The 12,178-nt window shown below is 37.9% G+C and overlaps 1 protein-coding gene across 1 annotated transcript in view; it reads left to right on the top strand.

Moving 5' to 3' along the window:
* nsmfa (NMDA receptor synaptonuclear signaling and neuronal migration factor a) overlaps nt 1–12,178 on the top strand; it is a 66,051-nt gene that overhangs the window by 26,075 nt on the left and 27,798 nt on the right. Inside the window, exons 4-5 of the mRNA XM_052105005.1 lie at nt 1,333–1,399; nt 3,199–3,204. Coding sequence (XP_051960965.1) covers nt 1,333–1,399; nt 3,199–3,204 — 73 coding nt within the window. The remainder of the gene's footprint in view (nt 1–1,332; nt 1,400–3,198; nt 3,205–12,178) is intronic.

Raw genomic sequence — 12,178 nt, 5'->3', positions numbered from 1 at the left:
TGAATTGGGTTAAAGGGATAGTTCACCCAAAAAAGAAGAGACGTTCACCTTCTCTCATTGTTTACTTACCCTCATCCCAACCTAGATGTGTATGACTTTCTTTCTTCTGCACAACATAAACAAAGATTTTTAGAAGAATATTTCAGCTCTGTAGATCCTTTCAATGCAAGTGAATGGTGACCAGATCTTTCAAGCTCCAAAACTCACATAAAGGCAGCATAAAAGTAATCCATATGACTCCAGTGGTTAAATCCATATCTTCTGAAGTGATGCAAGTGCTTTGGGTGAGAAACTGATCAAGATTAAAATATTTTTTACTATAAATCTCCATTTATTGTAAAAAATCAGTTAAATATGAATCTGTTTCTTACCCTCACATATTATTTAGCTTCTGAAGATATGGATTTAACCACTGGAGTCATACGGATTACTTTTATGATGCCTTTATGTGCTTTTTGGAGCTTGAAAGGTCTGGTCACAATTCACTTGCATTGAAAGGATCTACAGAGCTGAAATCTTCTTCAAAAAAATCTTTGTTTGTTCTGCAGAAGAAAGAAAGTCATACACATCTGGGATGGCATGAGGGTGAGTAAATTATGAAAATTTTCTTTTTTGGGTGAACTATCTCTTTAAATTATTGTGTGTGTGTCACACCAGAAATAATGAGCCTGAGATGCCACTGAGAACCAGCAAACTTTTTTTAAGCAAAACTTTTAAAAGCTGGTTAGGTCAATAAATATTCTGTTCTAAATTAAGACAAAACATATTTGGGCACTTTCTGTAACTCACACCAAAGTCTTTTTACATTAGACTTTATGCTTCATTCATTACCATTTATACGCATACAAACACAGGTGCACGGAAGCAAGTTGATTTGTACAAGTTTTGCTTTTGCTTTGTATCAAAGTTTGGTGAACTCTGACCTGTGAATTCATATAGTGAAAAGACGTTTGACCAAGCTAAATGTCAGAGCCTGACCTCAGACTAACTCAATACAAATAATGCAAATATCAAATGTCTGTAAATCTCCTTGGAACCATTTGGTTAAACGTAATCTCAGAAATCGCTGCAACAAATGGTAAGTTCTGAGAATAGATCTAGCATAATTTGTTTGTAGATGCCACTTTGATATTTTGATGATATGCAACGGTTTGATATTTTGTTAACTAATGCAATTAAATTCAAAGTTTAAGTGTGGTCTACATGTCCAAATGTTTTTGGGGGCTACTGTACATTATGTGTTTAAACGTTTGACACAATATATATTCGAATGCACAGATTTTCATCATTACAACTGTACTAACGAGTGCCCTTATGCCTATTTCTTGCCAGATGACAACAATTGGTTCCCTAAAGAGAACATGTTCAGCTTTCAGACTGCTACCACAACCATGCAGGCGTGAGTACCCACTTAATCACATGCACGTACACACACTGAAGTTTGAAGCCTACAGCCGTGGCCAAAAGTATTGGCAGTGACATAAATGTTGTGTTTTGCAAAGTTTGCTGGTTCAGTATTTATAGATAATTTTTTCACATTTCTATGGTATACTGGGAAACAATGATAAGCGTTTCATAAGTTTTAAGGGCTTTTATTGACAAAAACATTCAATATATGCAAAGAGTCAATATTTACAGTGTTGACCTTTGTTCTTCATAACCTTTGCAATTCACTCTGGTATGTTGGATGTCAGCTTCTGGGCCAAATCCTGACTGATGGCGATCCACTCTTGCCTTATTAGTGTAGTGTAGAGTTTATCACAATTTGTGGGCTTCTGCTTCTCCACTTGCCTTTTGAGGATTGACCACAGGTTCTCGATGGGATTAATATCCGGGGAGTTGCCTGGCCACGGATCCAAAACTTCAATGTAATGATCTCCGAACCACTTCATTATCACTCTTGCCTTGTGACATGGTGTGCCATCATGCTGGAAAATGCACGGATCATCACCAAATTGCTCCTGGATCGTTGGGAGAAGTTGCTCTTGCAGGATGTTTTGATATCATTCTTTATTCATGGCAGTGTTTTTGGGCAGAATTGTGAGAGAGCCCACTCCCTTGGATGAAAAGCAACCCCACGCATGGATGGTCTCAAGATGCTTCACTGTTGGCACGACACAGGACTCATGGCAGCGTTCACCTTTTCTTCTCCGGACTATCAAATTTCACAGATGTCCTAAACAGTTGGAAGGGGGCTTCATCAGAGAAAATAACTTTGCACCAGTCTTCTGCAGTCCAATCCTTGTACTTCCTTCAGAATTTCAGTCTGTCCTTGATGTTTTTCTTGGAGAGAAGTCGCTTCTTTGCTGTCCTTCTTGACACCAGGCCATTGTACAAAATTCCTCGCCTCACTGTGTGTAAAGATGCACTCACACCAACCTGCTGCCAATATTGTGCAAGCGCTGCACTGGTGGTGACACAATTCCGTAGCTGACTCCTCAGGAGGAGATGGTCCTGGCACTTGCTGGACACTCTGGGACTTCCTGAAGTCTTCTTCACTGCAGCTGAACCTCTCTCCTTGAAGTTCTTGATGATCCAGTAAATGGTTCTTTCAGGTGCAATATTCTTTGCAGCAATTTCCTTGCATTTGAGGCCATTTTGATGCAAAGCGATGATGGCTGCACATCTTTCTTTAGAGGTAACCATTGCTAACAAGAACACAATGATTGGAAGCACTTCTTCCCTCCTTTTATAGCAATCAGTCTGCTCTTATAATCCAATCAGGATGATAGAGTGATTTCACCTGACTATTACTCATTCAAACTTTCCCAGGTGCTGCTTTATGATTAGTGAAATGATGTTAGCTGGTCATTTTGTGCCAGGGCCAAAAAAACTGTGAAATTAGTTTATTTGTGATGAAGTAAATTTTTTGGTAGCTTTTTGTAATTATTTAAAATGCATCTGATCACTCTGCACCATAATCTAGAAACAATGTGAATCAACACCACAGCAACTGAAGCAGAAAACTTACAACATTTATGTCACTGCCAATACTTTTGGCCACAGCTGTATAGTGACCTCAAGTACAGATGGCACAGCAGGTGTCTTGCCAGTGACACACATTCATTTTTGTGAGATTTACTGTCAAACTGACTCAAAGAGCCAACAAGTACACAGTGATTTCTCCCAAACATGGTTGTTATCTAAGCTTTTCTTTATCTTTTTTTTTTTTGACTGCCTCACCTCTGAACTCTCCAGGATTTCGTGAGTATCACTTTAGTACCCTTTAAATGTCACAGAATGACAGTGTGTGATGTCAAATGCTAGCATCCCTTTAGTAACGTGTGTGTTTGAATCCGTGTGTCCGTCCGTCCGTCCGTCCGTCCGTCTGTCTAACTATCTATCCGTCTGTCTGTCTGTCTATCTGTTTATTTATCTGTTTACCTCTCTATCTCTCTACCTGCTTATCTTTCTACCTACCTATCTTTCTACCTACCTACCTACATGTTTACCTACATATCTGTATGTCTGTCTATCTAACAATATTGATGCTGTTGCGCTAACTGTGGGTAATGCAGTGATATTTTTCAATTCAGGAAATGGCTAAGAGGCACATTTGATAGCCCTGTCTGTTCTGATTACCTTAGCCAGAGGCACAGATGGTTTAGAAATGCTAGCAGATGCTGGTATCTTACATTTTTTTTTATTTTAGTTGATTATCTTGAAACATGAAGTATCTTGCAGTATAATTTGTCAGACTTAAAATCAGTCAGAATCAGAATGAGCTTTGTTGCCAAGTATGCTTACACATATAATGAATTTGTCTTGGTGACAGAAGCTTCCAGTGCACAAACAATACAACAAGACAGAGATAATAAAAAAGCTGAATAAAAATAAAAAGCGAATACAAAATATACGTATATATAGAAATACACAATAAGACAAAAATATGTATATATGTGTGTGTGTGTACAAATACATATCTGTTATATACAGATAGTGCAAGGGAATGTAATAGCAGAAGAGGTAGGATATGTTGGATAAATATAAATAGACTAAGCTGTGTATTGCACATAATTATTGCTCAATGGGGCAGTTTTAACTGTTCATGAGATGGATGGCCTGAGGGAAAAAACTGTTCTTGTGCCTGACGATTCTGTTGCTCAGTGCTCTGTAGAGCCGGCCAGAAGGCAACAGTTCAAAGAGGTATTGGGCTGGGTGAGTGGAGTCCAGAGTGATTTTTCCAGCCCCTTTCCTCACTCTGGAAGTGTACAGTGTACGGAGGGCAGGGGGCAACCAATAATCCGCTCAGCAGTCCAAACTGTCCTTTGTAGTCTTCTGATGTCCAATTCCATAGCTGAACCAAACCAGACAGTTATTGAAGTGCAGAGAACAGACTCAATGACAGCTGAGTAGAACTGTATCAGCAGTGACTGTGGCAGGTTGAACTTCCTCAACTGGCGAAGGAAGTACAAACTCTGCAGGGCCTTTTTCACAATAGAGTCAATGTGAGTCTCCCACTTCAGGTCCTGTGAGATGGTAGAGCCCATCTGGAATGACTCCACTACTGTCACAGTGCTGTTCAGAATGGTGAGTGGGGTCAATGTTGGGGTGTTACTCTTAAAGTCCACTATCAACTCCACTGTTTTGAGCGTATTCAGCTCCAGGTTGTTTTGACTGCATTAGACAGCCAGCTGTTCAACCTCTCTTCTGTTTGCAGACTCATCATCCTGGATGAGGCCAATGAAATTAGTGTCAGAGGGGTCCTTGGCAGTGCAGTTGTAGGTGTACAGGGAGAAGAGTAGTGAGTAGTCAGATTAGATTACCTAAATAGTGTATCTAAAAGATTGTATAATGGATTACTGTTTAAATGGTGTATTTTGTAATCAGTACCAGATTACATTTCAGAAGTAATCTACGATACTGTTTAATCCATTTTAAAACTTTGCTAGTGGCTAAACCTTGTGCCCAGAATGAGATCCTCCTGCCTAACCTCAGGATAACCTTGCCCCATCATGAGCATTTCACCTCTGAAGCTAACCGTACTTCAGTGGGCTTTCGCCCTCACTGGCATTAAAGTTGTGCCGCCTCCTGGCAGGGCTTTCTGGTGTCTAACAGAGAGCAAGAGGAGAAAAAGGGAGGTGGACTCAGCAGCCATCATCCAGAGGTACTTTGCTAGACTGTCTTTTAACCCTGTTGGAAACAAAGACAGGAAAGGCCTTTGCTTTGGCAGGAGTGCACATTCAGAGAATGTCTTTTTTCAGAGTTTTTGCACATTTTAACTAGTTGGGTAATCCCTGCTGAATATAATCACACATCCATGCATCCATCCTTGAATGTATCTGAATATACAGTTGTTGGACTAAAGGACTAAATCAATAATAGAAACCTTCATTGTTCTAGGATGTGAACAATCTGAGCACTGCAGCTTAGCTTCCAATTGGCTGTCTGGTTTGGCTGAAATGGCAGTCAGATGCCATGTTTCACCTCCACGGATAAAGCACACCCTGAAATAGTTGTTTTTTTTTCACCGCCAAGAGTCAACTTTCTAGTGTTTTATAACTTCTGGTGCATGACTGTAATCGGCAAGATGAGAGAGAAAATCCAATCAAATTTTGTCTTTTGAATGCACTAGGTAATTTATTGAAAATTGTAAGGGAATAAATGGCATATCAGTTGTCAACCGGTCACATGTAGAGCTGTTTACACAGGACACAATCCTGCATTCACAAAAACCGCTTCTGTAAAAAGAGCACAACAGCATGGAACAGAATGCAGATTTCAAGACGCATTTCAAAGTTGGACTTCTTTTAACAGTGTCTACAAAAAGTGGCACTCCTGACGTGAGACGCAGACAGCGGGTAAATACTTATTGTGTAACAACATATTGTTCTGCAACAAGATTCATATTTGCTGTTACTGAGGTTGGTTTAGGAGTAGGGTTAGGGTTTAGATTAGAGTTATAGGGTAAATATTGAAGTAGGGTTAGGTTTAGGATTAGGATAAGGGATAAAGTTTACAGAGTAACTACAAAAGTAATTTAATGCAGGTACTTTAAATATAAGTACAATGCAACAACACATACATGTATGTACATAATAAGTACGCTGTATCACATGCTTAAGTATATAGTAGTTAAAGACACCAAATGTAAAGTGGGTCCCCACTTTTTAATGTAATGTCTATTCTAATTTTTCAATTTACATAAGGTTTATTTCTATTTCTTGTGCTCCAAACTTACTTCAAACTTACTTCTCTGTCTGCTCGTATGAATGTAACACATCATAAGAAAGTGTTTCACCGCTGTTCAAATGCACTTTGAATCACATCATTTATATGTATACAATTTTCCATGAAAGCACAAAATATTTAATGAAACAAATGACAATTAAATGAAAAGTAATCTCTTCAGTAACATAAAATAAATGTTCAATGTACCTGTATTCTAAATATCAATGATTTAAATTGTAATTGTAGTGGAATACAGTTACTTATATTTTGTATTTTAAATACGTAATCCAGTTACAAGTACTTTGTTACTCCCCAACACTGTATATATGTATATACACACACACCTTTTCTGTATCAGGTCAGAAAATCATAATTCAAACAGTATCAGATAAAAGTAATAGATGATTTGGGAGTGTATTGTTGGACAATGATGGTGTGTCTCTGGAAAGTCTACCCTCTAAGAACAAATGATACACTGCAAATACACTATCAGGGGAGGAGGGAAGGACGGAGAGAATAAGGAAAGGCAGAGAGACAGAGAGAATCTGAATGAGCGAGAAAGAGAAGACAAGCAGACGATTACGTAATCAGAGTTGTTCCTGAGGGTGCGGACGGATGGGAACAGCAGAGGTTATATTGGACAGCAGCAGCAGAAGTCTGGAGCAGTACAGCCAGATGTCTCTAACAATGCACAGCTGCTGTAGGAAAAGACAGTATGGTTTAGAAAAACACCTGATTAATGGCTGAAAGTTGTGGTGAATCTGAAAAAGAAAAAGAAAGTTTTGTCATTATTTACTCATCCTAATGTTGTTCCAAACCTGCATGACTTTCTTTCGTCAAAGGTATTTTGTAGAATGTTTTTTTTCCATACAAAGTGAATGGGGATTGGGGCTTTTAGTCTTCAAAAATAAAATAAAAACCCCTATAAAAGGTCTATATAATTAGTCCATGTGAATTTCTTCACTGTAAACCATAGATATACATTTAATAATAACTTTTATTAATATTAACAAACATTATTAGTCTACATTATATCATGTTTTAAAAATGATTAACACTGCATCGTTGCTCATATTCACCATTGAAATATACTGCTCAAAAGATCTATTCCAAGTCTTCTAAAGCCATAGCTTGAATTACCACATTTTATGGTGCTTATTTTGGTCATTTTTGGAGCTTGACAGCCCTATCCCTGTTTTTGGTCTTGCATTATATAAAAAAACATGAGCAGAACAAATATCTGTATAAATCACTCATAAAATCTTATTTCAATTGTTCCATTCAAGTCAGTGGGAGAATTTATGTAAGAATAGATTTGTAAATGATTTACACATCGTTCTGCTCATGTTTCATAAAAGTGGAAAAAAAGAGACTGATCTCAAGAAAATTAAATGACTGTGGCGACATTTTTACAAAATGATATTACACATATCGGGGCAGTTTTAAAGTGAAATGTCCACTAAGTGCCATAAAGAGTGGGCTAATTATTTTCTCAGACAGATGAGGTTTTTAAGGTTAATGCTTGTACCCTGGTCCTTTGCAACACAAGTGTTGAGTTACCGGTGGAGCAGAACACTTTTTGATTGTGTTGGAACAAGCTCATTCATGTATTTGGTTATACGTTAAAATATATCGCCTAACAACTCATACGCAATAGTGAAAGTTTTGATTTAAAAAGACAGCATTGTATGAATTTGCCCTTTTACTCGTGATTTGTGTGAAAGGAAATACAAGTCATTGTTGTCATAGCGCTGGAACTGCCGCGATAAGTACAACAAGCCACGTAAAAGTAATTTATAAAGCATTTAGGTATAGTAACGTGATTCTATGAGACCAGGTAGGGGGGAAAGCAGTCTGGATATTCATTTAAGACATTTCTTTTTGTGTTCCACAGAAGAAAGAATAATAGGTTTGGAATGACATGAGGGTGAGTAAATGATGATAGAATTTCCATTTTGCGTGAACTATTCCTCTAATGAAAAAAGAAAAGGGAAAAGATTAAGCAGAAAGTGTGAAAGAAGGTGATGAAATTATAGAGGCCAATTGAGGAGCAAAGATTGCAGACATGGGAAAAAGAGAGAGAGACAAAGAACAAGAAAGAGAAAGCCTCTGACTCATCCTCAGCTGGCTGTGGGGGCAAGGGAGGTTTCTCTCTCTCTCCTCTCTCTCTCTCTCTCTCTCTTGCATGTGGGCGTAAGTAAGCATTAAGTCGGACAGATAAAGGAGATTTTTTTCTCCCTCCTCTCACAGGTGGGCACAGCAGTCACAAGTGTAAACAGAGCCCTTGTCGCTCTGCCTTCCTTTCTCTGCCTCTCTCTTCCTGTCTCCACATTAATGCCCTTCTAATTAGTTACACTCACACTTCAAAAACACAGTAGAGTGTTAATGAAATTTTCATAAGCATCCCCAGTGTATTAACAATGTGTAACGTCACATTCTACTGAGACATGGTTTTGTGAGAAACAAGGACAATAACAAACTACACTTACCAGCTGTGGCTCGACCAGAGTTTTTGTCTGAAGCAGCCAAAATAGCGACGTGCATCGAGCAACAGGGCAAGTATTCCGTTGCTTTGTTTCTATTTCTGTTGCATCAGGCTGGGTAGCTCCACCCACTACTAGCTAATATTTTGTCTAAAATCCCCCTCCACATAACTTTATATTGAACATCAAATATGTTTCAGTGTTTCAGACAGATTACTTTTTGCAAGTAATAGGCTACTCTACAGAGTACAAGACCACAAACACTTTAGCTTAAAATATCATGTCTTTACGTGCGCAAGTTTCAGCGCAAGTAGGCTTCAAATTTCCGAATTGCCACAAGGGGAGCAACACACTGTACAAAAAAATCATGTTAAATTTATGGTAAAAAAAAACTGGCAGCTGTGGTTGCCAGATATTCACCATAAAAATACGGTAATTAGGTTTTAGGCTTTACGGGATGTAATTTTGATGCCCGAATATTTTATGGTGTATTACCGTCGTTTATATTATTAATTAATAAACTTGATATATGGACCTTCTTAAAATGTACAAATCTGCTTTTCACTTTATGAGGTATTTGTTAATCATCGTAGTAACTACAAAAGGGCACATGATGACATGAAGTTCATTAATATAGAGGCCCTTCCTGGAGCAATGATCAATAAACATGTAGAGACAGTGCTCAGTGTCACTCACACTAACACTAAACACCATCAGTGTAACACATGTGAAATTTAAATAATGTAATAAACATTAACTAAATGCAGAACGCCCCTAAGTACATAACTGATGTTAAAAATAAAATAGAAACATAACTATTCCCATATGAAGTGGGTCGTGCAGGGAATTCTGGGAATGCCCGATAATTGTTTTTTACCGTAATTTTAACAATAATTTACAGTAACCGTTACATGTTGTCTCTTGTTAAACATAATATACATTTTTATAGTTAATTATACAGAAAATCACACTTTTTACATACATATATTTTTACAAATTTTACCATAAATCTACATATATTGTCTTTTTAAATATGTTAAAAAATGTTAACTTATATTTTAAGGTAACTAACTGTTAACCAAATAACTTTTTTTTAATATAGAATTTTTACAGTCTTTTACCGTAAAAATTACAAACATTATTTACAGTGTAGCAGACAATGCATAAAAGGTATTTTTCTATGGTCAGTTTTCTTTTCAGTTTAACTGTGTTGTTTACAGAGAATCTTGCTTAGCAAGTTAGTTAAAGTTAGCTAAACTGTGGACATGATAATAGCGAGCTGGCTGAATAATAATCTGGTGAGACTGACAATGTGAATTTGTCAACAGTGGAAAGTTTTGCTGCTGAAATCGGTCTGTTCTTGCTGAAATTTGAATTATCGCCCCCAGTGGCTGAATCTGGAAGTGTTCTTGTAATTATGGGCACATGTGAGTTTCAGTTTCCAGGAGAAATGTACACAAATGGCACTTTTCCACTTCACGTTACGGTTCGACTCGCCTCTACTCGCTTTATTTTTCTGAGCTTGCATTTCCACTGCAGTTTAGTGCCGCATCAACATGGGTGGGATTATAGGCTGATCATCATAGTTGCGCTGCCTCTACTGCTGTGACATAATCTTAAACATGACACAAACTGACCAAAACAATAACACAACCGCTAGCTGTTAGCTACTAGCTCATTGTGCTACATAAAGCAGTTGGTGCATGGTGATTTTACACAAGTGTAATGGTTAAATTGGCCTGGTTGTTTTAGAAACAAGCTTTCCAGTAGCTAGTCAACTAAATAAAGTGAGTATAGAGCTAACATAACAAAACATACCATCCTCCATCGTGGATCAACACCAGTCCAGGGCACTCTCCCTCCCATTACTCTCCGGTTTAGATATTGTCCATTTGGTCGAACCACTTCCACTTTTCCTTGATGTTTCTGTAGTCACTTTTATTAAGTTATTTTAGTATCGGCTCGGCTCACTTAGAACCTCTACTGAGGTGGTACTTAAAAAAGTAGCAGGTACCAGGTACTATCCACAGTGGAAAACCCCAAAAAAGCAAGCAGAGTCGAGTTGAGTAGAGTTGTACCGTACAAATTATTTATTTATTTTTATTGTAAATGGTGTATTAGTCAACAGGAATGCATATTTTATTAACTCTACACTCAAATCCAAACCCCAACCCTTAACCTAATCATCAGTGGAGTAAAATTGTTATATTTGATCGAAAATTTTACCTAAGTCATGCTCACTATTGTTTATGTAAACATGTCTTAGAGGTAGGGCATATCAGTAGTGCAAGAGGATAAGATGAACACATTTGAATTGTTGCAAAAAATTATGGGGATGGTGCCTCTCATTACTCATTTTGTTGCTATTTTTGCTATTATTCAGATGTTATCATTAATTGTGTGGTTGTAATGTATACATGTGTTGAGTAAGAGAAATGTTTGGAGGTGTGGGACAGACTGTACTGCAGTGGCATTTTTCTCTGTCTATTTGCTTGCAGTTGGAAAGATGCCATATGGCTCCAAGAACTCACACACACACTGGTTCAATACTGCACATGAGTGAACGCAAGCAAGGACGTCTTTTGGTGTCGGTCTACGTGGTGCAAATATTGAGTAGTTTACTTCTAGAAACACCTTTGTTTATCCAAGGGAAATCTATTTATGTCTTCAAGCACTTGATTTGTATTGACAGTATTGCTCGCATGCATTTGCATTAAAAAGCAGAGACAAAGGGTTTGATTTCTATAACTTCACCCACACAATGTCCAAGAGTCTAAACGTTTGAGACCACTAGTGAAAATGCTTTTATTTTGGATTTATTTGGATTTCTAATTAATTATATATAAATATATATTTACACCGATCAGCCACAACATTAAAACCACCTGCCTAATATTGTGTAGGTCCCCTCGTGCCGCCAAAACTGCGCCAACCTGCATTTCAGAATAGCATTCTGAGATTATATTCTTCTTACCACAATTGCACAGAGCAGTTATCTGAGTTACTGTAGACTTTGTCAGTTCGAACCAGGCTGGCCATTCTCTGTTGACCTCTCTCATCAACAAGGAGTTTTCGTTCACACACAGGACTGCCGCTGACTGGATGTTTTTTGTTTTTGGCACCATTCTGAGTAAATTCTCGAGACTGTTGTGTGTGAAAGTCCCAGGAGATCAGCAGTTACAGAAATACTCAAACCAGCCCGTCCGGCACCAACAATCATGCCATGGTCAAAACAACAGAGATCAAAAAAAATTCTCCATTCTGATGGTTGATGTGAACATTAACTGAAGCTCATGACCTGTATCTGCATAATTTTATGCACTGCACAGCAGGCACATGATTGGCTGATTAGATAATTGCATGGATGATTGTTGGTGCCAGATGGGCTGGTTTGAGTATTTCTATAACTGCTGATCTGATCTTGATTTTCACACACAACAGTCTAGAATTTACTCAGATGGTGACAAAACATCCAGTGAGTGTCAGTTCTGTGAACGAAAATGCCTTGTTGATGAGAGAGGTCA

This window comes from Xyrauchen texanus, chromosome 34, assembly GCF_025860055.1.
Source record: "Xyrauchen texanus isolate HMW12.3.18 chromosome 34, RBS_HiC_50CHRs, whole genome shotgun sequence".
NCBI classification, from domain to species: domain Eukaryota; kingdom Metazoa; phylum Chordata; class Actinopteri; order Cypriniformes; family Catostomidae; genus Xyrauchen; species Xyrauchen texanus.
The sequence above is the reverse complement of the archived record's forward strand: the minus strand, read 5'-3'. Positions and strand labels throughout refer to the sequence as shown.